Below are 26,571 nucleotides of genomic sequence, written 5' to 3' on the forward strand. Positions count from 1 at the left end.
ACCGGGGCCTTGTAGTGCCGCCGGAGCCTTGTGGGGCCTTGCGGGGCCGCCGAGGCCTTGTGGTGCCACCAGGGCCTTGTGGGGCCTTACGGTGCCACCGGGGCCTTACAGTGCCTACCGGGGCCTTACGGTGCCGCTGAGGCCTTACGGTGCCACCAGGGCCCACCGGGGCCTTGGAGGGCCTTACGGTGCCACCGGGGCCTACCGGGGCCTTGCAGTGCCACGGGGCCTACCGGGGCCTCCGAGGCCTTACGGTGCCTCCGGGGCCTTGCGGTGCCTTACCGGGGAGGGCGAAGGCGGTGGTGAAGCCGCAGGCGCGCAGGCGCAGGGCGGTGAGCGCGGGGCAGGACCGGAGGAGCTGGGCCAGGGGCCCGCAGGCGGCGTCGCCCAGCGGGTTCAGGCTCAGGTCGAGCTCTTGGAGGCTCTGGCGGGGGATTAGGGGACAGGCGAGGGGTTAGGGGAGGAGGAAGAGGTTTAGGAGGAGGTTTAGGGGCCAAGGCTGAGGTTTAAGGGCCAGGGCTGAGGTTTAGGGGCCAAGGCTGAGGTTTAGGGGCCAAGGCTGAGGTTTAGGGGCCAAGGCAGAGATTTAGGGGCCAAGGAAGAGGTTTAGGGGCCGAGGAAGAGGTTTAGGGGCCGAGGCAGAGGTTTAGGGGCCAAGGTAGAGGTTTAGGAGCCAAGGCAGGGGTTTAGGGGCCAGGGCAGAGGTTTAGGGGCCAAGGCTGAGGTTTAGGGGACAGGGCAGAGGTTTAGGGGCCAAGGCAGAGGTTTAGGGGCCAAGGCAGAGGTTTAGGGGCCAAGGAAGAGGTTTAGGGGCCAAGGCAGGGGTTTAGGGGCCAAGGCAGGGGTTCAGGGATCAAGGCTGAGGTTTAGGGGCCAAGGCAGGGGTTTAGGGGCCAAGGCAGGGGTTTAGGGGCCAAGGCAGGGGTTTAGGGGCCAAGGCTGAGGTTTAGGAGCCAAGGCAGGGGTTTAGGGGCCAAGGCAGGGGTTTAGGGATCAAGGCTGAGGTTTAGGGGCCAAGGCAGGGGTTTAGGGGCCAAGGCAGGGGTTTAGGGGCCAAGGCAGGGGTTTAGAAGCCAAGGCAGAGGTTTAGGGGCCAGGGCAGAGGTTTAGAGGCCAGGGCAGGGGTTTAGGGGCCAAGGCTGAGATTTAGGGGCCAAGGCTGAGATTTAGGAGCCAAGGCTGAGGTTTAGGGGCCAGGGCAGGGGTGTCCCCCCCGTGTCCCCCCCAGCCCCACCTGGAAGGCGCCGGCGGTGCCGGGGGGCCGGGGCAGGAGGTCCCGCAGCCCCTGGGCGCTGAGCTGGTTGCCGGCCAGGTCGAGGAGGGTGAGGGCGGGCAGGGTGGCCAGCGTGGCCAGCAGGTCGGTAGCCACGGAGTCGGGCAGCCCGCAGCCGCGCAGGCGGAGGTGCCGCAGGGGCGCGTGCAGCTTGAGGGCCCGGAGCAGCGGGGGGACGTGGGGGGGGCGCAGGGCCAGGCCCCCCCCCACCCCCAGCGCCGCGCTCTGCTCCTGCAGCTCCGTCACCTTCAGCACCAGCGGGTGGGGCTCTGCCGGGACACGGGGGGGCTGGGGGGGGCCCTGGGGACACCCCCCCCTCGCTTGGGGACCCCCAGCCCTCCTTGGGGACACTCCAGCCCTCCCTGGGGACCCCCCATCCCTCCTTGGGGACCCCTGAGCCCTCCTCGGGGACCCCCCAGCCCTCGGGGACCCTCAGCCCCTCTTGGGGACCCCTGAGCTGCTCTGGGGGACCCCCGAGACCCTCTTAGGGACCCCCAACCCCCCTTAGGGACCCCCCACCCCTCCTCGGGGACCCCCCAGCCCACCTCGGGGACCCCCCAGCCCTCCTTGGGGACCCCTGAGCCTCCTCGGGGACCACCCAGCCCCTCTTGGGGACCCCCCAGCCCTCCTCGGGGACCCCCCAGCCCTCCCCGGGGACCCCCCAGCCCCCCTCAGGGACCCCCCAGCCCCCCTCGGGGACCCTCGAGCTGCTCCTGGGGACACCCCAGCCCTCCTTAGGGACCCCCAACCGCTCTTGGGGACCCTGAGCCCTCCTTGGGGACCCCTGAGCCCCTCTTGGGGACCCCCCAGCCCTCCTTGGGGACCCCTGAGCCTCCTCGGGGACCACCCAGCCCCTCTTGGGGACCCCCCAGCCCCCCTCGGGGACCCTCGAGCTGCTCCTGGGGACACCCCAGCCCTCCTTAGGGACCCCCAACCGCTCTTGGGGACCCTGAGCCCTCCTTGGGGACCCCTGAGCCCCTCTTGGGGACCCTCGAGCCTCCTTGGGGACCCCCCAGCCCCCCTCGGGGACCCCCCAGCCCCCCTTGGGGACCCTCAAGCCTCCTCAGGGACCCCCCAGCCCTCCTCAGGGACCCCTGAGCCCCTTTTGGGGACCCCCCAGCCCCTCTTGGGGACCCCCCAGCCCCCCTTGGGGACCCCCCAGCCCCCCTTGGGGACCCCTGAGCCCTCCTTAGGGACCCCCCAGCCCCCCTCGGGGACCCCCCATCCCTCCTTGAGGAACCTCCAGCCCCCCTTGGGGACCCCCCAGCCCTCCCTGGGGACCCTCAAGCCTCCTCAGGGACCCCCCAGAACCCCTTGGGGACCCCCCAGCCCTTCTTGGGGACCCCCGAGTCCCCCTCGGGAACCCCCCAGCCCTCCTCAGGGACCCCTGAGCCCCTCTTGGGGACCCCCCAGCCCTCCTTGGTGACAGCCTGGCCCTCCTTGGGGACCCCCCAGCCCTCCCTGGGGACCCTCAAGCCTCCTCAGGGACCCCCCAGCCCCCCTTGGGACACCCGAGCCCCCCGTGGGACCATCCCAGCCCCTCTTAGGGACCCCCGAGCCCCCCTTGGGGACCCCCCAGCCCTCCTCGGGGACCCCCCAGCCCCCCTCGGGGACCCCCCAGCCCTTCTTGGGGACACCCCAGCTCCTCTTGGGGACCCCCTAGCTCCTCTTGGGGACTCCCCAGCCCCTCTTGGGGACCCCCCAGCCCTCCTCGGGGACCCCCCAGCCCTCCTTGGGGACCCCCCAGCCCTCCTCGGGGACGCCCCAGCCCCTCTTGGGGACCCCCCAGCCCCCCTTGGGGACCCCCCAACCCTCCTTGGGGACCCCCCAACCCTCCTCGGGGACCCCCCAACCGCTCTTGGGAACCCTGAGCCCTCCTTGGGGACCCCTGAGACCCTCTTGGGGACCCCCCAGCCCTGTCCCACATTGGGGACAGTCCCCAAGGTGACATGGGGGGTCCCCGGGGGGTCCTCACCAAGAGCCAGGCTCTGGCAAGCCCTGCGGTACCGCTCGGCCAAGGGCGGCAGGTCCCAGCCCTGCACCTCTGCCAGCACCTGCGATGCCACGACCGTCACCGGCGGCGTCACCGGGCACGGGGGGACACGGGGGGGGTCCGTGATGGGGGGGTCTCACCTCCTCGTTGCTCTGCAGGACGTCCCCCACGGGGTCCTGGGGGGCCAGCAGAGCCCCTTCTTTCTTCAGGGTGAGCCGGGGCAACAAGCCGCAGGTCTGGTAGTAGCGCTCGGCCGCCCGCTCCGCCAGCCAGCCCACGGCACGGCCCTCGCTGGCACCACCGCGGCACCGGTGAGCCCCGGGGGGGGTAACGGGGTGGGGGGGATAACGGGGAGGGGGGTAACGGGGTGGGGGTAACAGGGAGAGGGGGGCAAAGCTCTTACCTTTGGGGCACGGGGATGAGGAAGACGTTGTCCTGGATCCGCACCCGCACACGGAGGGTGGGCGTTGGGGTGGGCACTGGGGCGGGTGCTGGCACCGGTACCGGCGCAGGGAGACACGGGGGGGTCCCCTCGCCCTCAGCCTCACCGGGGAGGGGGGTCCCAGCCCCCTCGGAGGGGGGAGGTGGTGGGGGGCAGCGTCCCGGTGGGCTCCGTCGCACCAGCCCGGTGAGGCGGCTCTGGACGCTCTGGCGCCGCCGTGCCCGGTGCCGGGGTGGGGGGTGCGGGGGGGTGTCACCGTCGCTCTCCGGCTCGGTGCCGTCCCCCGAGGGTGTCACCGGCTCTCGGGGGTCGCGGCGCAGGCGCTTACGGCCCCCCCGGGCCACCCCGAGGTCGTCCTCGAGCCACTCCTCCTCCTCCCGGTACTGCTCGGCCGGGATGAGCGCCGGGCGCGGGGCGGGGGGCCGGGTGCCGGTGCCCGGGAGGGCCCTGGCGCTGCCCACACCCCTCACGGTGGCTTCGTACTCCCCCAGCCCCCGCTGCCGCTTCGCCACCGCCCTCAGCGCCACCACGTCACCGTCCCCCGGCACCGGTGGCACCTGGCTCTCGGCGTCCGACGCCGGCGCGTCCTGGCAGAGCTGCGGCGGCGCTGCGGGGGGGGGACACCAGCACCCTCAGCCCCCCCCCTCCCCAGAGCACGCCGAGGGGGGCGGGGTGCCCGGTGTCACCGCGTCCCACCTCCTCCTGCTGCTGTCACCGCCGGTGTCACCGCTGTCACCTCCCTGAGCAGCCGCTCGGTGGCCCGGCACCGCTGCCACGTCTCCTGGTCCAGCTCCTCGCCGTAGCTCCTCACCCACTCCTCCAGCGTCCCCAGCGGGGTCAGGCCCTACAAGAGGGGGGGGGGTTACGGCTCTCCTGGGGTGGCCCCCGTCCCCGGTGTCCCCCGGTGTCCCCACCTTGGCGTTCCTGGCTGTCACCGACGCTCCCCGGCGCACCAACAACTCGGCCACCTCGAAGTGGCCGCAGCTGAGGGCGTCGTGGAGGGGGGTGATGCCCTCGCAGCCGGGACCCCCCGGGTCGTCCAGCGCCGCCCCCCGCTCCAGCAAGAGCCGCACGATCTCTGCGAGGGGACACGGGGACAAAGGGGAGGTGACAGTGAGGTGGGGGGGGGTGACAGTGAGGTGGGGGGGGGTCTCAGGGGGGTCCCGTGCCCCCCTACTCACCCAGGTGCCCGTGGTTGCAGGCCTCGTGCAGGGGGGTCCAGCCGCAGTAATCGCGGGGGTTCAGGGGGTGCCCCTAGAAATAAAGGGGTGGGGGGTTGTGGGAGGGGGGTTTGGGGACCCCCACCCAATGTGGGGACCCCACCCAGTGTGGGGACCCCCCCCCCAGGCCCTCACCCACCTGCCCCAGGAGGAGGCGCACCCGGCGCGGGTCGCCCTCGATGCAGGCGCGGTGCAGGGGGGTCTCGCCCCGCTCGTTGCGGCGGTTCCACTGGGGGCACCCAGGGGAGAAGGGTGGGGGGGGGGTGATGGGGACCCCCCAGGGGTGCACCTCGATAGCCAAGAGACCCCCCCCACCCTATTTGGGGTGACAGGGGAAGGGGGAGACCCCCCCCCTCTTCTTTGGGGGTGTCATGGGGAGACCCCCACCCTTCTTTAGGGTGTCAGGGGAAGGGGGAGACCCCCCACCCCTCTTTAAGGGTGTCATAGGGAGCCCCCCACCCTCTTTGGGGGGTGACAGGGGAAGGGGGAGACCCCCCACCCCTCTTTGGGGGTGTTATAGGGTGACCCCCACCCTTCTTTGGGGGTGTCAGGGGAAGGGGGAGACCCCCCACCCCTCTTTAGGGGTGTCATGGGGAGACCCCCCACCCTTCTTTGGGGGTGTCATGGGAAGAGGGAGCCCCCCCACCCTTTTTGGGGGGTGCAGGGGGGTCACCCCCAGCCCCTCACCTTGCTGAGCCGCCGCCGCCCCGGGACGCTCTTGCTGTAACCATCGAGGTCATCTTCCTCCCCCTCTAGAAAAGACCCCCCCATGAGACCCCCCCAACCCCGTGAGAGACCCCCCACCCCATGGGGACCCCCCAGTGTCCCCTGAGCCCCCCAACCCCATTTGGGACCCCCCCAACCCCATGAGGACCCCCCCAGTGTCCCTGAGCCTCCCAACCCCATTTGGGACCCCCCCAACCCCATGAGAGATCCCCCACCCCATGGGGGACCCCCCAACCCCATGAGACACCCCCCAAACCCCATGAGAGACCCCCCCAGTGTCCCCTGAGCCCCCCAACCCCATTTGGGACCCCCCCACCCCATGGGGACCCCCCCAACCCCATGGGGACACCCCAGTGTCCCCTGAGCCCCCCCAAACCCCATGAGACCCCCCCAACCCCATGGGGACCCCCCCAACCCCATGGAGACTCCCCCAGTGTCCCCTGAGCCCCCCGAAACCCCATGAGACCCCCCAACCCCATGGGGACCCCCCCAGTGTCCCCTGAGCCCTCCCAACCCCATGAGAGACCCTCCCAACCCCATGGGGACCCCCCCAGTGTCCCCTGAGCCCTCCCAACCCCATGAGAGACCCTCCCAACCCCATGGGGACCCCCCCAGTGTCCCCTGAGCCCTCCCAACCCCATGAGAGACCCTCCCAACCCCATGGGGACCCCCCCCAGTGTCCCCTGAGCCCCCCTAAACCCCATGAGACCCCCCCAACCCCATGGGGACCCCCCCCAATCCCATGGGGACCCCCCCAGTGTCCCCTGAGCCCCCCAACCCCCATGAGACCCCCCCAACCCCATGGGGACCCCCCCAGCGCCCCTCCAAACCCCACGGGGAACCCCCCAACCCCCCTCACCGCTCTCCGACAGCTCCAGCTCGCTCTCCTCCTCCTGCGCCTCCTCTTCCTCCTCTTCCTCTTCCTCCTCCTCCTCCTCCTCGCCCCCCCCCGCCCCCCCCACCCCCCCCAGCCTCTCCCCGGTGGCCGCGGCCCCCTCGGTGTCCCCGTCCCTGAGCTGCACCGAGCGCAGGCGCCGCAGGATCTGCCGCTGCCAAGGGAGAGGAGGAGGAGGAGGAGGAGGAAGGTCAGTGGGGGTGGGTGGGGGGGTTATGGGGGTCCCTGTGCCCCCCCCTCACCTGCAGCCGGGGGTCTCCGGCCACCTGGGCCCGCTCCAGCGCGGTGCTGAGGCAGGGCCGGAGCTGGCCCGGGGGCTCGCCCGCCTCCTCCATGGCCAGCGCCACGTTGAGCCACGTCTTGGCCTCCTGCGGGGACGGGGTCAGGGCCTGGCACGGGGTGGGGGGCATGGACCCCCCCCCAGGGGACATGGGGGTCCCACACCGAGCCACAGGGGTCCCACACTGAGCCACGGACCCCCCAGGGACCCAAGTAGCCCCCTAAGGACCCCAAGAGCCCCCCAAGGACCCCAAGAGGCCCCTAAAGACCCCAAGAGCCCCCCAGGGACCCAAGTAGCCCCCTAAAGACCCAAGTAGCCCCCCTAAGCACCCAAAGAGCCCCACAAGGACCCAAAGAGCCCCCTAAAGACCCAAGTAGCCCCCTAAAGACCCAAGTAGCCCCCTAAGGACCCAAAGAGCCCCCCTAAAGACCCAAAGAGCCCCCCAAGGACCCACAGAGCCCCCCTAAAGACCAAGTAGCCCCACATGGACCCAAAGAGCCCCCCAGGGACCCAAAGAGCCCCCCTAAAGACCCAAGTAGCCCCCTAAGGACCCCAAGAGCCCCCTAAGGACCCAAGTAGCCCCCCCAAGGACCCAAGTAGTCCCCTAAGGACCCAAAGAGCCCCCCTAAAGACCCAAGTAGCCCCCCAAGGACCCAAAGAGCCCCCCTAAAGACCCAAGTAGCCCCCCAAGGACCCAAGGAGCCCCCAAGGACCCAAAGAGACCCCTAAAGACCCAAGTAGCCCCCCTAAAGACCCAAAGAGCCCCCTAAGGACCCAAAGAGCCCCCCTAAAGACCCAAGTAGCCCCCTAAGGACCTGGGGAGCCCCCTAAAGACCCAAAGAGCCCCCCAGGGACCCAAAGAGCCCCCCTAAAGACCCAAGTAGCCCCCTAAGGACCCAAGTAGCCCCCCATGGACCCGAAGAGCCCCCTAAGGACCCAAGTAGCCCCCCAGGGACCCAAAGAGCCCCGCAAAGGACCCAAGTAGCCCCCCTAAGGACCCAAAGAGCCCCCCAGGGACCCAAAGAGCCCCCCTAAGGACCTGGGGAGCCCCCTAAGGACCCAAGTAGCCCCCCCAAGGACCCAAAGAGCCCCCTAAGGACCCAAGGAGCCCCCTAAAGACCCAAGGAGCCCCCTAAGGACCCAAAGAGCCCCCCTAAAGACCCAAGTAGCCCCCTAAGGACCCAAATAGTCCCCCAAGGACCCAAAGAGCCCCCCAAGGACCCAAAGAGCCCCCCAAGGACCCAAGTAGCCCCTCAGGGACCCAAAGAGCCCCCTAAAGACCCAAGTAGCCCCCTAAGGACCCAAAGAGCCCCCCAAGGACCCACAGAGCCCCCCAAGGACCCACAGAGCCCAAGGACCCAAGTAGCCCCCCTAAGGACCCAAGTAGCCCCCCTAAGGACCTGGGGAGCCCCTCAGACCCCCCCCGAGCCCCCCCCTCACCTCCAGCGCGTCGCCCCGGTGCAGGGCCAGCTCCTCCCGGTAGTGGTGCAGGGCTCGCGCGTGGTCCTTCAGGTCCCCAAAGGTGGTGGCCAAGGAGACGTGGATGATGGCCAGCTCCCCCGGCGGCCTCCCCAGCGCCTGGGCCAGGCTCAGCTGCCCCCCGGGACCCCCTGTGAGTGGGGACAGCCCCCCAGGACCCCCCCAAAGCCCTCCCTGGTGTCCCCCCGCCATGTCACCTGCCGCTGGTAGTAGTCCACGGCCCGGCCGTAGTCGCCGTGCCTGGAGAAGGTGTCCCCGAGCTGCTCGCAGAGGGCTAGTGCCGCCGGCGGGTCGCTGGCCGCCGCCTCCTCCAGAGCCTCCTGCAGCCGCGTCACCTTGGTGGCTGCGGGGGGGACAAGTGGGGCATGTCCCCCGGAGCCACCCCCACGGAGGGGCTCGGTGTCCCCTCGAGTGGCACCGGGGTCGTCGCAGCCCTGAGCCGCGGCAGCCCGGGAGGGGACGGGGCAGAGCCAGGGGGTCTGGTGGCCCCCTGGGCCATTGTACCTCTGCTGGGGACACCATCCCGCTCCTGGGGACATTATCCTGCTCCTGGGGACACCTGCCCACCCCTGGGGACACCTGCCCACCCCTGGAGACATTATCTCACCCCTGGGGACACCATCCTGCTCCTGGGGACATCAACCTGCCCCTGAGGACATGGTCTCGCCCCTGGGGACATCGTCCTGCCCCTGGGGACACTGTCCTACCCCTGGGGACACTGTCCTACCCCTGGGGACACCATCCTGCCCCTGAGGACACCTCCCCACCCCTGGGGATATTATCTCACCCCTGGGGACATTATCTCACCCCTGGGGACATTATCTCACCCCTGGGGACATCAACCTGCCCCTGAGGACATGGTCTCGCCCCTGGACACAGTGTCCCACCCTTGGGGACATCATCCTACCCCTGGGGACGCCGTCCCTCCTCTGGGGATGCTGTCCCCCCCCTGGGGACACTGTCCCACCCCTGGGGACATGGTCTCTCCCCTGGGGACATCGTCCTGCCCCTGGGGACACTGTCCCCCCCCGGGGACATCGTCCTGCCCCTGGGGACACCTACCCACCCCTGGGGACACTGTCCCGCCCCTGGGGACACCTACCCACCCCTGGGGACACTGTCCCGCCCCTGGGGACACTGTCCCGCCCCTGGGGACATCGTCCTGCCCCTGGGGACATGGTCTCTCCCCTGGGGACACTATCCCACCCCTGGGGACATGGTCTCTTCCCTGGAGACACTGTCCTACCCCTGGGTACAGACTCTCACCCCTGGGGACACCATCCCACCCCTGGGGACATTGTCCTGCCCCTGGGGACACCGTCCTGCTCCTGGGGACATTATCCTATCCCTGGGGACACCATTCTGCTCCTGAGGACACCTACCCACCCCTGGGGACATTATCCCACCCCGGGGGACATTATCCCACCCCTGGGGACATCATCCTGCTCCTGGGGACAACGTCTCTCCCCTGGGGACATCGTCCTGCCCCTGGGGACACCTGCCCGCCCCTGGGGACACCATCCTGCCCCTGGGGACACCTACCCACCCCTGGGGACATTATCCCGCCCCTGGGGACATCATTCTGCCCCTGGGGACAACGTCTCGCCCCTGGGGACACCTACCCACCCCTGGGGACATTATCCCACCCATGGGGACATCGTCCCGCCCCTGGGGACACCTACCCACTCCTGGGGACATCATCCTGCTCCTGGGGACATGGTCTCTTCCCTGGGTACACTGTCCCACCCTTGGGGACATCTTACTCCTGGGGACACCTACCCACCCCTGGGGACATCATCCTGCCCCAGGGGACACCTACCCACCCCTGGGGACATTATCCTACCCCTGGAGAAATTATCCTACCCCTGGGGACACCGTGCTGCTCCTAAGGACACCTACCCACCCCTGGGGACATTATCCCACCCCTGGGGACACCATCCTGCTCCTGGGGACACCATCTCTGCCCTGGGGACATCATCCTCCCCCTGGGGACACCGTCCCCCCCCCCCGGTGCCCCGTCCCCGCTCACCGTAGCGCAGGTTGGCGCGCACGAGCTCCCGCTGCCAGGGCTGCCGGGAGCCCAGCGCGTGGGCCTGCCTCAGCGCCCGCTTGGCCGCCGCGAAGTCCCCCAGGCTCAGCAGCACCTGGGTGACAACGGGGGGGGGGGACACAAACATCACCAGGAGGGGACAAACGTCACCAGGAGGGACACACCGAGGGGGGTCCACCCCCCCCCTCAAGCACCCACCTGCCCCGTGGCGCCGCAGCACTCGCTCTCCAGCGCCTTCTCCCGGAGCCTGCGGGCGCAGTCGCGGGCCCGGGCCAGGCAGCGCAGGGCCCCCGAGGGCTCGCCCTCGCGCAGCCGGATGCTGCCCAGGTTGAAGTAAGCGCGGTAAAGGTCCTCGTCCAGCCGGCCCTGCCTGCCGCCGGAGCCGTGTCGGTGTCCCGCGCTCACCGGGAGCTCGCCGGGACCCCCTGGAGCTCACCGGGACCCCCCCAGAGCTCACTGGGACTGCCCAGAGCTCACTGGGACCCCCCAGAGCTCACCAGGAGCTCACCAGGACCCCCCCAGAGCTCACCGGGACCCCCCCAGAGCTCACCAGGACACCTGGGAGCTCACTGGGATCCCCTAAAGCTCACCGGGACCCCCCCCAGAGCTCACTGGGATTCTCCGGAGCTCACCAGGACCCCCCCAGAGCTCACTGGGAACTCACTGGGAACCCCCAGAGCTCACTGGGATCCCTGGGAGATCACCGGGACCCCCCCAGAACTCACTGGGAGCTCACCAAGACCCCCCCAGAGCTCACCGGGACCCCCCAGAGCTCACTGGGACCCCCCCAGAGCTCACTGGGAGCTCACTGGGACCCCCCAGAGCTCACTGGGATCCCTGGGAGATCACTGGGACCCCCTAGAGCTCACCAGGAGCTCACTGGGACCCCCCAGAGCTCACTGGGACCCCCCCAGAGCTCACTGGGAGCTCACTGAGACCCCCTAGAGCTCACCAGGAGCTCACTGGGACCCCCCAGAGATCACTGGGACCCCCCCAGAGCTCACCAGGACACCTGGGAGCTCACTGTGATCCCCTAAAGCTCACCGGGACCCCCCCAGAGCTCACTGGGAGCTCACCAGGATCCCCCCAGAGATCACTGGGACCCCCCCAGAGCTCACCGGGACCCCCCCAGAACTCACTGGGAGCTCACCAGGATCCCCCCAGAGATCACTGGGACCCCCCCAGAGCTCACCGGGACACCTGGGAGCTCACTGGGATCCCCCTAAAGCTCACCGGGACCCCCCCAGAGCTCACTGGGATTCCCCGGAGCTCACCGGGACCCCCCCAGAGCTCACTGGGATTCCCCGGAGCTCACCAGGACCCCCCCGGAGCTCACTGGGAACTCACTGGGAACCCCCAGAGCTCACTGGGATCCCTGGGAGATCACCGGGACCCCCCAGAACTCACTGGGAGCTCACCAAGACCCCCCCAGAGCTCACTGGGACCCCCCCAGAGCACACTGGGACCCCCCGGAGCTCACTGGGACCCCCCCAGAGCTCACTGGGACCCCCCAGAAGCTCACCAGGACCCCCCCCAGAGCTCACTGGGATCCCCCCAGAGCTCACTGGGACCCCCCCAGAGCTCACCAGGAGCTCACCAGGATCCCCTGGAGCTCACCAGGACCCCCCAGAGCTCACCGGGACACCTGGGAGCTCACTCGGACCCCCTAAAGCTCACCGGGACCCCCCAGAGCTCACTGGAACCCCCCCAGGAGCTCACTGGGATCCCTCTGGGACCACCCAGAGCTCACTGGGATCCCTACGAGATCACTGGGACCCCCCCAGAGCTCACTGGGAGCTCACTGGGACCCCCTAGAGCTCACCAGGAGCTCACTGGGACCCCCCAGAGATCACTGGGACCCCCCCAGAGCTCACCAGGACACCTGGGAGCTCACTGGGATCCCCTAAAGCTCACCGGGACCCCCCCAGAGCTCACTGGGATTCCCCGGAGCTCACCAGGACCCCCCCAGAGCTCACTGGGAACTCACTGGGAACCCCCAGAGCTCACTGGGATCCCTGGGAGATCACCGGGACCCCCCCAGAACTCACTGGGAGCTCACCAAGACCCCCCCGGAGCTCACCGGGACCCCCCAGAGCTCACTGGGACCCCTCAGAGCTCACTGGGATCCCCTGCAGCTCACTGGGACCCCCCCAGAGCTCACCAGGACCCCCCAGAGCTCACCAGGAGCTCACCGGGACCCCCCAGAGCTCACTGGGAGCTCACCGGGATCCCCCCAGAGATCACCGGGACCCCCCAGAGCTCACCGGGACACCTGGGAGCTCACTGGGATCCCCTAAAGCTCACCGGGACCCCCCAGAGCTCACCGGGACCCCCCCAGAGCTCACCGGGACCCCCCCAGAGCTCACTGGGAGCCCACTGGGACCCCCGTGGCTCCCCCCCCCTCCTTACTCAGCCAGGAAGATGCTTCTCTTGATGTACTCGTCGCGCTTGGGCGCGGCCTTGAGGCTGTCGTAGACCAAGGCCAAGTTCAGGTAGAGGCGGGTCCGCATCTCCCTCAGCTCCCGGCCCGGCACGGCCCCTGCGGGGGAGAACGGGGGATGGGTTGGGGTGGGGAGGAGCTGTAGGGTCAGCGAGGCCACCCAGCACTGCCAAGGCCACCACTAGCCCGCGGCCCTCAGCACCACATCTACATGGCTTTGAAATCCCCCCAGGGATGGGGACTCCACCACTGCCCTGGGCAGCCTGTGCCAGCGCTTGACAACCCTTTCCAGGAAGAAATTGTCCCTGATCTCCAACCTAACCCTCCCCTGGGGCAACCTGAGGCCAGAAGGTCTCCCCTCAGCCTCCTTTTCTCCAGGCTAAACCCCCCCAGGTCCCTCAGCCGCTCCCCATCACACTTGTGCTCCAGACCCTTCCCCAGCCCCGTTGCCCTTCTCTGGACTCGCTCCAGCACCTCAAGGTCTTGCTTGTCGTGAGGGGCCCAAAACTGCCCCCAGGATTCGAGGTGCGGCCTCACCAGTGCCAATCCCTGCCCTGGTCCTGCTGGCCACACTAGTGCTGGTACAAGCCAGGATGCTGGTGGCCACCTGGGCACGCTGCTGGCTCACATCCAGCCCCCACCGACCAACACCCCCAGCTCCTTTCCCACCAGGCACTTCCCACCCCCTCTCCCCCACCCTGTAGCGCTGCGGGGGGCTGTTGTGCCCCACGGGCACGACCCCACTTGCCCTTGTTGCCCCTCACCCCGTGCCCTCAGCCCCTCGATCCCCTCCGGCGTCACCCAGCACCCTCTCACCCTCCAGCCTCTCCTCCACGATGGCCAGGCTGGTGCGAAACGCCCGCTCGGCCTCACGCAGCGCCGGCCCCGCCGCCTCCTCCCCCCCCGGCGAGCCGCTCTCGGCGATGAACATGTGCGTGCGGCCAATGGTGGCCCAGGCTCGTTGCTGCTCCGTGTCGTCCGCCAGCGACCGCGCCAGCTCCAGGTGCTGGTGTTGGTGCTGTGGTGGGGGGGGGGGGACAGACACTCAGACCCCTCCCCAGACCCCCCCCCCCCCCTCTAAGAACCAGACCCACTTGCAGCGCCGCCTCGTAGCTCTCCAGCTCGGCCAGGCGCTCGCCGATCTTGCGGTGAGCCACGGCGCAGCCGATGCTGTCGCCGGCCCCCTCCAGCAACCGCAGCTCCTGCCGGTGCTCCTCCAGAGCCTCCTCGTAGCGTCCTGCCGGTGACACGGGGCGGGGGGGGGACACTGTCAGAGGTGGGGGGGGGCTTCCTACATACCCTGGCGGGGTGGGGGACGCACCATGGCTGGCCAAAATCTCCCCCAGCTGGTTACAAAGCGCCGCCTCTTCCACCAGGTTCCCGCTGCGCTGGGCCTTCTCCTTCGCCTTCTGCAGCTCTGGGGGGTCGGGGGGGTTCAGCCTGGTGACACCCCCGCACCCATGTGGACCCCAACACACCCCAGGGCTGCTGGGGAACCCCTGGGACCCCCCCAAACCAGCCTGTGCCCAGCACAGAACCCTCTAAGCCTGGAGGAAGGTTCTGGAGCCCCACCGGTGTCCCGTCCCCCCCAGACGAGGGGGGCCTGAGGCGGGGGGGTGAGGGGGGTCACCCCATGGGGAGGGGGCTGGGAACGGGGGGGAGCACCGAGGGGCTGGGGGGGGGGCATGAGGGAGAAGGCGGGGGGGAACGTGAGGGGCCGCCTGAGGAGGCCCCGCAGGGCCGGGAGCGAGGGTCTGTGGGGGGCCCCGGGCCGAGGGGGCGCGGAGAGGCTCCGAGGGCCCGCGTAGGCCCCCGCAGGCCGGTGTAGGCCCCTGTAGGCCCGCGTAGGCCCCCGCAGGCCCCTGTCGGCCGGTGCAGGCCCCTGCAGGCCCGCGTAGGCCCCCGCAAGCCGGTGTAGGCCCGCGTAGGCCCCTGCAGGCCCGCGTAGGCCTCCGCAGGGCGGTGTAGGCCCCTGCCGGCCGGTGTAGGCCCCGCGTAGGCCCCGACTCACGGCGGATCTCCCGCGCCCCCTCCGCGCTCATCCCCCGCCGCCGCCGCCGCCGCTTCAGGAGCCCGCCGAGCGCCGCCGGCCCCGCCCCGCCGCCCCCATTGGCCCGCGCGCCGCCCCGCTGCACCAATCCGCGCGGGGAAAGGAGGAGGATCGCCGCTTCTATTGGCTAACGTGAGTAGGTCCCGCCCCCTGGGTGGGGACTACCGGTCGCCGCCGGCCGCGGGGGATGCTGGGAAGGTGGCGGACCCGCCCACCGCCCCCAGTGCTCCCAGTGCCACCAGTACCTCCGGCCGCTGCTCCCAGTGCCCCCCAAGCACTGCCCGCAGGCCCAGTAGCTCCCAGTGCTCCCAGTAACCCCCCAGCCCAACGGCCCCAGTGCTCCCAGTACACTCCAGTAGCTCCCAGTATCTCCCAGTGCACTCCAGTAGCTCCCAGTGCTCCCAATGCTCCCAGTACCACCCAATGTACTCCAGTAGCTCCCAGTAACCCCCCAGCCCAACGGCCCCAGTGCTCCCAGTACACTCCAGTAGCTCCCAGTATCTCCCAGTGCTCCCCGGTATCCCCCAGTGCACTCCAGTAGCTCCCAGTGCTCCCCAGTATCCCCCAGTATCTCCCAGCCCAGTGGTCCCAGTGCTCCCAGTATCCCCCAGTGCACTCCAGTAGCTCCCAGTGCCCCCCAGTATCCCCCAGTATACCCCAATCCTCCCCAGTACCCCCAGCCCAGTACATGCCAGTAGCTCCCAGTGCTTCCCAGCATCTCCCAGCACCCCCCATTGCACTCCAGTAGCTCCCAGTGCTCCCCAGTATCCCGCAGCCCAGTGGCCCCAGTGCTCCCAGTACCACCCAATGCACTCCAGTAGCTCCCAGTGCTACCCAGTATCCCCCAATGCACTCCAGTAGCTCCCAGTGCTCCCAGTACCCCCAGCGCTCCCAGTACCCCACAGCCCAATGGCCCCAGTGCTCCCAGTACCCCCAGCCCAGTGGCTCCAGTGCTCCCAGTACTCCCCAGCCCAATGGCCCCAGTGCTCCCAGTACCCCCAGCCCAATGGCCCCAGTACCCCCCATCCCAGCCCTGCCACCACACAGCCCAGTGCTCACAGTACCCCCACTCTGATATCCCAGTTCAGCGTCACTGGTGCTCCCAGTACCCCCAGTGCACCTCAATGGCTCCCAGTAACCCCCACCCAGTGCCTCCCAGTACTCCCAGCACCACCCCCCACAACCCCGCAGCCCAGGGCTGTCCAGTTTCTCCAGTAATCCTCCAAAACCTCCCAGTTTCCCCAGTAACCCCCAGCCCAGTGTCCCCAGTATCCCCATTAACCCCCAGCCCAGTGCCCCCAGTATCCCCCATACACACAGCCCAGTGCCTCCCAGTGTCCCCAGTAACCCCCAGCCCAGTGCCCCCAGTATCCCCCATACACACAGCCCAGTGCCTCCCAGTGTCCCCAGTAACCCCCAGCCCAGTGCCCCCAGTATCCCCCATACACACAGCCCAGTGCCTCCCAGTATCCCCAGTAACCCCCAGCCCAGTGCCCCCAGTATCCCCCATACACACAGCCCAGTATCTCCCAGTGTCCCCAGTAACCCCCAGCCCAGGGCTACCAGTATCCCCCATACACCCAGCCCAGTGCCCCCAGTATCCCCCATACACACATCCCAGTGCTCCCAGTATCCCCAGTAACCCCCAGCCCAGTATCCCCAGTGCCCCCAGTATCCCCCATACACCCGGCCCAGTGCTCCCAGTATACCCAGTGCCCCCAGTATCCTCCATACACGCCCCCCCGCCCTCCCTCAGGCCCTGGGGGGACACCAGTCCCCGAAGTGTCCCCAAACTGGGAGCACTGGGGTGACCCCCCAGTTTACTGCAGTAATAATTAACGTCGCGTTAACGAGGGGGGGGGCAAATCCCTCCCAGTTTGGGCAAAAAAACAACCGACCAACCCTCAAATTGGGGGAAAAAGAGAAAAAACCTCAAATTTTGGTTAAAAAAACCCCAAACCTCAAATTTTGGTTAAAAATTCCCTCAAATTTTGATTTTCTAAAAATTCCTCAAATTTTGGTTAAAAAAAAGTCAAATTTTGATTTTAAAAAAACCTTCAAGTTTTGGTTAAAAACAAAATTCTCAAATTTTGGTTAGAAATTCCCTCAAATTTTGGTTTTAAAAAAACAACCCAAATTTTGATTTCGAAAAACAAATTCAAATTTTGATTTAAAAAAAACTTCAAATTTTTGTTAAAAAAACCTCAAATTTTGATTTTAAAAACCCTCAATTTTTGATTTAAAAAACTCTCAAATTTTGATTTTAAAAACCCTCAAATTTTGATTTTAAAAACTCTCAAATTTTGATTTAAAAAACTCTCAAATTTTGATTTAAAACCCCTCAAATTTTGTTTAAAAAAAATCTCAAATTTAGGTTTAAAAATCCCCTCAAATTTTGATTTTAAAAAAAACCCAATTTTGGTTACAAATTCCTCTCAAATTTTGGTATCAAAAAAGGTCAAAGTTCAGTTTTAAAAACCCTCAAATTTAGATTTTAAAAAAGAACCCTCAAATTCCAGTTAGAAATTCCCTCAAATTTTGGTTTTTAAAAAAATTCCCTCAAATTTGGATTTAAAAAAAACTCAAATTTTGGTTTTCAAAATACCCTCAAATTTTGGTTAAAAAAAAGGTCAAATTTTAGTTTAAAAAAATCCTCCAATTTTGGTTACAAATTCCCCTCCAATTTTGGTTTTAAAAAATGAGTCAAATTTTAGTTTTAAAAATTCTCAAATTTTGAATTTTTAAAAACCCTCAAATTTAATTTAAAAAAACCCCTCAAATTTCACTTAGAAATTCCCCACAAATTTTGGGTTTAAAAAACCCTCAAATTTCAGTTAAAAAAAAAAACACGTCAAATTTTGGTTAGAAATACCCTTGAATTTTGACTTAAAAACCCTCAAATTTTGATTTAAAAAAACCCCTCAAATCCTGGTTAAAAAAAATCCCTCAAATTTTGATTTAAAGAAAAACCCTCCAATTTTGGTTAGAAATTCCCCACAAATTTTGGGTTTAAAAAACCAGTCAAATTTTGATTTTTAAAAAACCCTCAACTTTTGGTTTTAAAAAAACCCTTCAAATTACAGTTAAAAAAAATACCTCAAATTTTGGTTAGAAATTCCCTCAAATTTTGGTTTTCAAAAAATCCCCTCATATTTGGATTTAAAAAAAAAACCCTTCAATTTTGGTTACAAATTCCCTTCTAATTTTCGCTTTTAAAAAACAACTCAAATTTTGATTTTAAAATCCCTCAAATTTTGATTTTATAAACCCCTCAAATTTTGATTTAAAAAATCCTTCAAATCTTGGTTAAAAACCCTTAAATTTTGCTTAGAAATTCCCCTCAAATTTCAATTTAAAAAAACAAATTCAAATTTGATTTTCAAATTCCCCTCCAATTTTGGTTTTAAAATCCCGTCAAATTTTGACTTAAAAACCCCTCAAATTTTGGTATTAAAAAAAGAAGCCAAATTTTAGTTTTAAAAACCCTCAAATTTAGATTTTTTTTAAAAAAACCTTCAAATTTAGATTTAAAACACCTCAAATTTCAGTTAGAAATTCCCTCAAATTTTGGTTTTAAAAAAATTCCCTCAAATTTGGATTTAAAAAACCTCAAATTTTGATTTTTAAAATACCCTCAAATTTTGGTTAAAAAGTCAAATTTTGGTCTAAAAATCCCCTCAAATTTTGATTTTTAAAAATCCCTCAAATTTTGGTTTTAAAAAAACAACTCAAATTTCAATTTTAAAAAAACCCTCAAATTTTGATTTTAAAACAGCCTCAAATGTTGATTTTAAAATCCCTTCAAATCTTGGTTAAAACCCCTCAAATTTTGCTGAGAAATTCCCCTCAATTTTCGATTTAAAAAAACAAATTCAAATTTTGATTTTCAAATTCTCAAATTCTGATTTTAAAAACCCTCAAATTTTGATTTAAAACCCCTCAAATTCTGATTTTAAAAACCCTCAAATTTGATTTTAAAAAAACCCTCAAATTTTGGATTTAAAAAGAAAACCACCTCAAACTTTGGCTAGAAATTCCCCGCAGATTTTGGCTTTAAAAAACCCTCAAATTTTGATTTTAAAAAAAACCCTCAAATTTTAGTTACAAATTCCCCTCAAATTTTGGTTTTAAAATCCAAGTGAAATTTTAAATTAAAAAACCTCAAATTTCAATTTAAAAACCCCTCAAATTTTCCTCAAAACTCAAATTTCCCTTTAAAAAACCCCCCTCAAACCGCAATTTCCAAACCCCTCCAATTTTGCTCACAAATTCCCCACAAATTTTCCTTTTTTTTTTTCTAAAAAAACCTTTAAATTTTACTTTTAACCCCTCAAATTTCCCTTTTACCCCCCCCCCATTGGGCCTGTGACCCTCCGAGCCCCCCCCCCTCTCCTCTCCCGGTGCCACCCGGTGCCACCGTCCCCCCACCCCACCCCACGCTGGGTTTTACCCCCCACCCCCCACAAATCCACCCCAATTTTTCGTCGTTCTTCTCTATTTTGTGGCGTTAAAACCGCCGAAGGGGGGCCGGGCCGCGCCGGGGGTAGGCCGGGCCGCGCCGGGGGTAGGCCGGGCCGCGCCGGGGTAGGCCGGGCCGCGCCGGGGTAGGCCGGGCCGCGCCGGGGGTAGGCCGGGCCGCGCCGGGGGTAGGCCGGGCCGCGCCGGGGGAGGCCGGGCCGCGCCGGGGGGGTCTGTCCCGGCCTATTTCTGCGTCTGGAATATAAAAAGGCGGAGGTTGATGTTCTTGGCCGCCAGCAGTTTGTTGCACTCCACGGAATCCACGATGGGCAGCGCCATGTAATCCGTCTCGGCGCTCTCGTTGCTGAAGACGAAGTGGTAGATGACGGGGCGGATCTTGACGTCGTCGTAGGGCCCCTCGAGGAGGAGGAAGGAGCACTCCAAGGGCGAGTTGGTTTTGCTCTTGAGGATGAGCTGGAAGGAGAGGGTGCGCTTGCAGGAGAGGTTGGGGTTGCGCTCCGAGTCGTTGACGCGCGCCTTGAGCACCCACGTCTGGTTGAGCACGGTGAGGCGCGGCGTCTCGTAGTAGAGGCGCGTGATGAAGTCATCGGTGCGGTACGGGCGGAACTGCACCTCTGCGGGGAACAGCGAGAAATGAGGTGGGGGGGTGAGGGGACACCAAACTGGGAGGGTGGTCAATCCCCCAGTAGGCCGTGCTGACATTCAGCAAGACCCAGCCAAGCTGGAGGGTTGGGTATGAGTTGGGAACCTCATGGTTCCTGCATGAGGAACCTCATGAGGTTCAACCAAGGCAAGTGTAGGGTCCTGCACCTGGGGAGGAATAACCCCCTGCACCAGCACAGGCTGGGGGTGACCTGCTGGAGAGCAGCTCTGCAGAGAAGGACCTGGGGGTTCTGGGGGACACCAAGTTCCCCACGAGCCAACAATGTGCCCTTGGGGCCAGGAAGGCCAGTGGTGTCCTGGGGTGCGTGAGGAAGAGTGTGGGCAGCAGGTGGAGGGAGGTTCTCCTGCCCCTCTACACGGCCCTGGTGAGGCCACACCTGGAGTAACTGTGTGCAGTTCTGGGCCCCCCAGTTCAAGAGAGACCAGGAGCTACTGGAGAGAGTCCAGGGGAGGGTACGGAGATGGTCCGAGGGCTGGAGCATCTCTGCTGCGAGGAGAGGCTGAGGGAGCTGGGGCTGTTCAGCTGGAGAAGAGCAGACTGAGGGGGATCTTATCAATGCTCACAGATACCTCAGGGGTGGGTGTCAAGGGGATGGGGCCAGACTCTTCTCAGTGGTGCCCAGCGCCAGGACAAGGGGCAACGGGCACAAGCTGAAACATGGGAAGTTCCACCTGAACGTGAGGAGGAACTTCTTTGAGGGTGGCAGAGCCCTGGCACAGGCTGCCCAGGGAGGGGGGAGTCTCCTTCTCTGGAGATATTCAAACCCGCATGGACACGACCCTGTGCAACGTGCTCTGGGTGACCCTGCTTGGGCAGGGGTTGGACTGGGTGATCTCCAGAGGTCCCTTCCCACCCCACCCAGGCTGGGATGGTGTGAGATGGAGCCGCGGTTCCTCACCTGTGTAGCCGATCTTCTCGAAGCTCAGCAGGCTGAAGATGCTGTTATAAAGCTGCATTTCTTTTTTCCTCGTTTGGTCCATTTCGTCTAAGATCTCCATGAGCTCGTTGCCCGTTTTGGTGGGGTGGGTGCACTCGGCTTCGTGGACCGTCAGCTCGTGGTAAGGACCCTGCCAGGGGCACCCGATCCGCTTGTACTTGCACTGCGTCACCCTGGGGAGAGAAGAATCCCAGAATCAACCAGGTTGGAAGAGCCCTCTGGGCTCATCGAGTCCAACCATTGCCCTGACACCACCATGGCAACTAGACCAGGGCACTAAGTGCCATGTCCAGTCTTTTCTTAAACCCCTCCAGAGATGGTGACTCCACCACCTCCCTGGGCAGCCCCTTCCAATGCCTAATGACCCTTGCTGAGAAGAAATGCTTCCTCATGTCCAACCTGACCCTCCCCTGGCCAAGCTTGAGGCTGTGTCCTCTTGTCCTGTCGCAGGGCACCAGTGACAAGAGGTTGCCCCTCTCCTCTTGACACCCACCCTCATCTATTTATACCCATCAATCACATCCCCTCTCAGTCTTCTCCAGAAGCCCCAGGTCTCCCAACCTTTCCTCCTAAGGCAGGTGCTCCACTCCCTTCATCACCCTCGTAGCCCTCCGTTGGACTCTCTCCAGTAGATCTCTGTCCCTCTTGAACTGGGGAGCCCAGAACTGAACGCAACACTCCCAGTGAGGTCTCACCAGGGTAGAGTAGAGGGGGAGGAGGACCTCCCTCGACGTGCTGGACACACTCTTAATGCACCCCAGCACACCATTGGCCTTCCTGGCCCCAAGGGCACATCACTGTCCCATGGATAACTTGTTGTCCTCCAGGACTCCAAGGTCCTTCTCCACAGAGCTGCTCTCCAGCAGATCACCTCCTAACCTGCACTGGTGCATTTTATTCCTCCTCCCCAGCTGCAGGACTCTGCACTTGCTCTTGGTGAACCTCATCAGGTTCCTCTTTGCCCAACTCACGCTGAATGGCTGCCCAGCCTTCAGGTGGATCAGCCAAACCTCCCAAACCTGCTGAGAAGACACTGTCCCTTCATCAAGGTCCTTGATGAAGATGTTGAACAGCACCCAGCACTGATCCTTGGGGGTCTCCACCAGTTCCAGGTCTCCAGCTGGACTTGGCACCACTGATCCCTCTGCAGACCCTTCCTAGTGCCCTGGTCTAGTTGCCATGGTGATGTCAGGGCAATGGTTGGACTCGATGAGCCCAGAGGGCTCTTCCAACCTCATTGATTCTGTGATTCTGTACCCTCCAGCAGACCCACACTCCCACCCAGCTTGGTGTCACCAACACACTCACTGAGGTTGCACTCCATCCCTACGTCTAGATCATCTATAAAGACATTGACCAGCCCCAGCACTGAGCCCTTGGGGACACCAAGTTGCACTTGGCCCCATCCACCACCACCCTCTAGGCCAGCTTCTAACCCATCCAAGAGTCCACCCAGCCAAGCCCTGGGCACCAGTATGACCAGGAGGACGCCGTGGTGAAGGCCATACTCAAGCCTAGACTCCATCCCAACGCACGTATCTCCAGCGCCGTGCCCAAGGGAAGCCCTTTACCTGTCCTGACACTCCTCCTTCTGGTGCCTCTCGAGGAGCGAGCGGGGGAACTGCTGCGTGCAGAAGCCGCACTCGGAGGGCAGCTCGCTGACGGCCTTCTCCACGGCCAGGTTGCGGCAGCAGAGGCTCTTGCTGATCTCGCAGCGGCAGTTGGGGCACGTGGCTTGTTCTTCCTTGAGCCGGGCGTCCGCCAGGAGGTGGATGAAGCAGCCGGCGCACATCAGGTGCCCGTTGGTGCACTGGGGGGGTGGGGAGAGAGAGAAACCATCAGCCTCACGTAGGGAGTGGGGAAACTGAGGCACGGCGAGGTGAAGGAACCTGATGTGGACTCAAAAGCTCCTCGTTCCCGTCCACCCGGTGGGAATGGGCAGCAGGGGGGGGATCCTGCCCCTCTGCTCCATGAGACCCCCCTGCAGGGCTGTGTCCTGCTCTGGGGCCCAACAGAAGGACACGGAGCTGTTGGAGCGAGTCCAGAGGAGGCCACGGAGATGCTCCGAGGGCTGGAGCCCCTCTGCTGTGGAGACAGGCTGAGAGAGCTGGGGCTGTTCAGCCTGGAGAAGAGAAGGCTGCGGGGAGACCTTCTAGCACCTTCCAGTGCCTGAAGGGGCTACAGGAAAGCGGGAGAGGGGCTTTTGACAAGGGTGTGGAGTGATGCGGAGGGTCAGGTTGGACATGAGGAAGCATTTCTTCTCAGCAAAGGTCATTAGACACTGGAAGGGGCTGCCCAGGGAGGTGGTGGAGTCCCCATCTCTGGAGGGGTTTAAGAAAAGCCTGGACATGGCACTTAGTGCCCTGGTCTAGTTGCCATGGTGGTGTCAGGGCAACGGTTGGACTCGATGAGCCCAGAGGGCTCTGCCAACCTCACTGATTCTGTGAAATTCTTTGGTGGTGAGAGCCTGGCCCAGGTTGCCCAGAGAAGCTGTGGCTGCCCCCTCCCTGGCAGTGTTCAAGGGCAGGTTGGATGGGGCTGGGAGCAGCCTGGTCTGGTGGAAGGTGTCCCTGCCCGTGGCAGGGGGTGGCACTGGGTGGGCTTTAAGGTCCCTTCCCACCCAAACCAGTCTGGGGTTCTCCGACTCACCACAGCTCACTGGGATCACCCCCCGGCTCCCCCCGCGGTGGCACCACCAGGGCTCACCATCCCGCCGGGCACAGCTCTAATCCTCGGCCGGGCGGCACAGGCCGGAGCCGGGCCGGGGATTAGCGCCGGATCTGCTTACCCGGGACATCCATTGTGGCTTGTGCCTCGTGCCGGGGGGCCAGAGCCCCACCGCGGCCCGGGACGAGGGTCCTGGCTCGGGACTACCCACGTTGGCACGGGTCTGGCACCGAACCCCCCCGCTCTGGGCTCGGCACGGCCCCGGGGAGCTGCCGGCCCCCAAAATCCTGGCAACCAAACCAAACCTGGTGGCAAATACCGGCCACAACCGCGTGGCTCCTCCTCGCCGTGTAATTACAGCCCCTCGTTAGCTCCTGGGCCCTAACGAGGCCACCCGAAGCCACCGGCACGGCCACGCCGCCGGCCAGCACCGCGGTGGCTCCCGGGTTTAATTACAGCCTTCGTCATCAATAATTAAACGGAGGAGGAAGAGGAGGCCGTGACGAAGGACGTAGCCCCCCCCCTCCAACACCACCTCCCCCGTGGAGCCGGTTTGGCAAGCGCTGGCACGGCGTTGGTGGCCATCGGTGGCCATCTTACCACCCCCCCCCTAATTAAGCCCCCAAACGAAGCAGAGGGGAGCCCCCCCCCCCCCCAGTTTATCCCAGTTTATCCTCAGGGTGCTGGGGAGGGGGGGGCTCAGGGTGCTGGGGGCGGGGGGTCAGGGTGCTGGGGGGGGGGCTGGTGGCCAATGAGGGGATGGGGAGGCCCTTGGGGGGGAAGGGGGTGTCAGTGGCCACCAGGGAGGTCCTGGGGCAGGGGGGGGTTCGGTGGCCGATGAGGGGACAAGGTAGCCCCAGGGGAAGATCGGTGGCCATCAGGGAGGCCCCGGGGGGGGATCGGTGACCACCAAGGAGGGAGTCAGTGGCTGATGAGGGCACAAGGTGGCCCAGGGGTGGGGGGGCTCTGTGACCACAAGGGAGGCACCGGGGGGGGTGTCGGTGGCCACCAGGGAGGCCCCGGGGGGGGGGTCGGTGGCTGATGAGGTGACAAGGTGGCCCAGGGGCAAGGGGGTCTGTGGCCAGCGGGGAGGTCCCGGGGTGAGGTTGGTGGCCACTGGGGAGGCCCTGAGGTGGGGGTCAGTGGCTGATGAGGGCACAAGGTGGCCCCGGGGAGGGGGGGGGTCGGTGGCCACTGGGGAGGGGTCAGTGGCCCCTGAGGGACAAGGTGGCCCCAAGAGGGGTCGGTGACTACCGGGGAGGCCCCGGGAGGGGGTCGGTGACCACCGGGGAGGGAATTGGTGACTGATGAGGGGACAAGGTGGCCCCGGGGCGGGTCGGTGACTACCGGGGAGGCCCCGAGGGGGGGTCGGTGGCCTCTGAGGGGACAAGGTGGCCCCAGGAGGGATCGGTGACACCGGGGAGGCCCCGAGGGGGGGTCGGTGACCACCGGGGAGGGATCAGTGGCCCCTGAGGGAGGTCGGTGGCTGCCGGGGAAGCTCGGGGGGATGTCGGTGACCACCGGGGGGGGCCGATGGCTGATGAGGGGACAAGGCGGCCCCAGGAGGGGTCGGTGACACCGGGGGGGGGCCGCGGGGCCCGGCCGTACCTGGTAGACCGAGGCCTTGGGCAGGTCGAGGCAGACGGTGCAGCAGAGCACGGAGTAGAGCCGCTCCTCCAGCTTCACGCTGCCCGCCGCCCCCTCGGGCCCCCCCGGGCCCGTCCCCGCCGCTTTCAACCGTTTCTTTGGCGGCGCGTCGGGGTCCGCGCCCGCCTCGGCGTGAGGCCGGGGCCCCCCCAGCAGCGAACCCGCCTCCTCGGCGCCGCCCGCCTCGCCCGGGCCTCCCGCTGCCGCCGCGGCGGGGCCGGGAAGGGCCGCGGAGGGGGCGGCCGGGCCCCCGCCGGCCTCACGCTCCTCCGCCCCGGACATCATCGCCGCCGCCTCACCCCGCCACCGCCGCCATCTTGGCCACCCCCTTCCCCCTGCCCCGCCCTACCGGGCCGCTTCGGCTCCACCGCCAATCAGCGCCCGAGGGAGGCGGGACAGCTGGGGAAGTGACCAATGAGAGGGCACGTCGGACGCCGGCGACACGCCCCCTCCCCTCCGGCGGGGGTGTGACGCCAGCGCCAACCCCTGCGGGGGGAGGGGGCGGGGCCTAGAGTGACGCCACGGCGGCAGCGGGCCAATGGGAGAGGGGGAGCCCGAGGGGGCGGGGCCTGGCGAGGGGGCGGGGCGAGGGGCTGCCCAGTGCGGCCAGTGCGGCCCAGTGCCCCCAGTACAGCCGAGTATGGCCCAGTATGGCCCAGTGCCTCCCAGTACAGCCCAGTATGGCCCAGTATGGCCCAGTACAGCCCAGTACGGCCTGGTGCCCCCCAGTGCAGCCCAGTATGGCCCAGTATGGCCCAGTGCCTCCCAGTACAGCCCAGTGCCTCCCAGTATGGCCCAGTACAGCCCAGTATGGCCCAGTGCCCCCCAGTGCAGCCCAGTATGGCCCAGTATGGCCCAGTGCCTCCCAGTACAGCCCAGTATGGCCCAGTATGGCCCAGTACAGCCCAGTACGGCCTGGTGCCCCCCAGTGCAGCCCAGTATGGCCCAGTATGGCCCAGTGCCTCCCAGTACAGCCCAGTGCCTCCCAGTATGGCCCAGTACAGCCCAGTATGGCCCAGTGCCCCCCAGTGCAGCCCAGTACAGCCCAGTATGGCCCAGTATGGCCCAGTGCCCCCCAGTGCAGCCCAGTATGGCCCAGTATGGCCCAGTGCCTCCCAGTACGGCCCAGTACAGCCCAGTACGGCCTGGTGCTCCCCAGTGCAGCCCAGTATGGCCCAGTATGGCCCAGTGCCTCCCAGTACGGCCCAGTGCCTCCCAGTACGGCCCAGTACAGCCCAGTACGGCCTGGTCCTCCCCAGTGCAGCCTAGTATGGACCAGTATGGCCCAGTGCCTCCCAGTAGGGCCCTGTACAGCTCAGTATGGCCTGG

General features: G+C 64.1%; 2 protein-coding genes across 2 annotated transcripts; both read right to left on the reverse strand.

Moving 5' to 3' along the window:
* Positions 1 to 282: 282 nt before the first annotated feature.
* Positions 283 to 14,881, reverse strand: TONSL (tonsoku like, DNA repair protein; the record flags this gene model as incomplete). Its single annotated transcript, XM_068424573.1, has 21 exons — positions 14,810 to 14,881; positions 14,120 to 14,215; positions 13,893 to 14,035; positions 13,615 to 13,816; positions 12,768 to 12,897; positions 10,557 to 10,728; positions 10,338 to 10,452; positions 8,506 to 8,651; positions 8,270 to 8,422; positions 6,792 to 6,917; positions 6,514 to 6,703; positions 5,616 to 5,680; positions 5,068 to 5,157; positions 4,890 to 4,962; positions 4,623 to 4,786; positions 4,405 to 4,552; positions 3,670 to 4,315; positions 3,407 to 3,557; positions 3,249 to 3,327; positions 1,235 to 1,542; positions 283 to 424 (listed from the first exon to the last, which is right to left on the reverse strand). Coding segments are annotated over exons 1-21 (3,370 nt in total), but the record flags the coding sequence as incomplete, so codon positions are not given.
* A 4,590-nt stretch (positions 14,882 to 19,471) lies between these two features.
* On the reverse strand, positions 19,472 to 25,565 carry ZFTRAF1 (zinc finger TRAF-type containing 1). The gene is made up of 4 exons (XM_068424574.1): positions 25,204 to 25,565; positions 22,500 to 22,738; positions 20,890 to 21,101; positions 19,472 to 19,941 (listed from the first exon to the last, which is right to left on the reverse strand). Exons 1-4 carry the CDS (start codon positions 25,525 to 25,527, stop codon positions 19,550 to 19,552), a joined length of 1,167 nt encoding a protein of 388 aa, XP_068280675.1. The 5' UTR covers positions 25,528 to 25,565; the 3' UTR covers positions 19,472 to 19,549.
* Between the last annotated feature and the right edge of the window lie 1,006 nt (positions 25,566 to 26,571).

The sequence above is a fragment of the Nyctibius grandis genome, unplaced genomic scaffold (genome assembly GCF_013368605.1).
Source record: "Nyctibius grandis isolate bNycGra1 unplaced genomic scaffold, bNycGra1.pri scaffold_118_arrow_ctg1, whole genome shotgun sequence".
NCBI classification, from domain to species: domain Eukaryota; kingdom Metazoa; phylum Chordata; class Aves; order Nyctibiiformes; family Nyctibiidae; genus Nyctibius; species Nyctibius grandis.

Excerpts from the sequence above, each read along its gene's own strand:
- ZFTRAF1 (XM_068424574.1), bottom strand. The coding sequence starts at position 25,527 with ATGATGTCCGGGGCGGAGGAGCGTGAGGCCGGCGGGGGCCCGGCCGCC. Across the intron at positions 22,739-25,203 it reads CCAAGGCCTCGGTCTACCAG|TGCACCAACGGGCACCTGAT; the intron begins GTACGGCCGGGC and ends CCACCCCCCCAG. Across the intron at positions 19,942-20,889 it reads CGAGAAGATCGGCTACACAG|AGGTGCAGTTCCGCCCGTAC; the intron begins GTGAGGAACCGC and ends TGTTCCCCGCAG.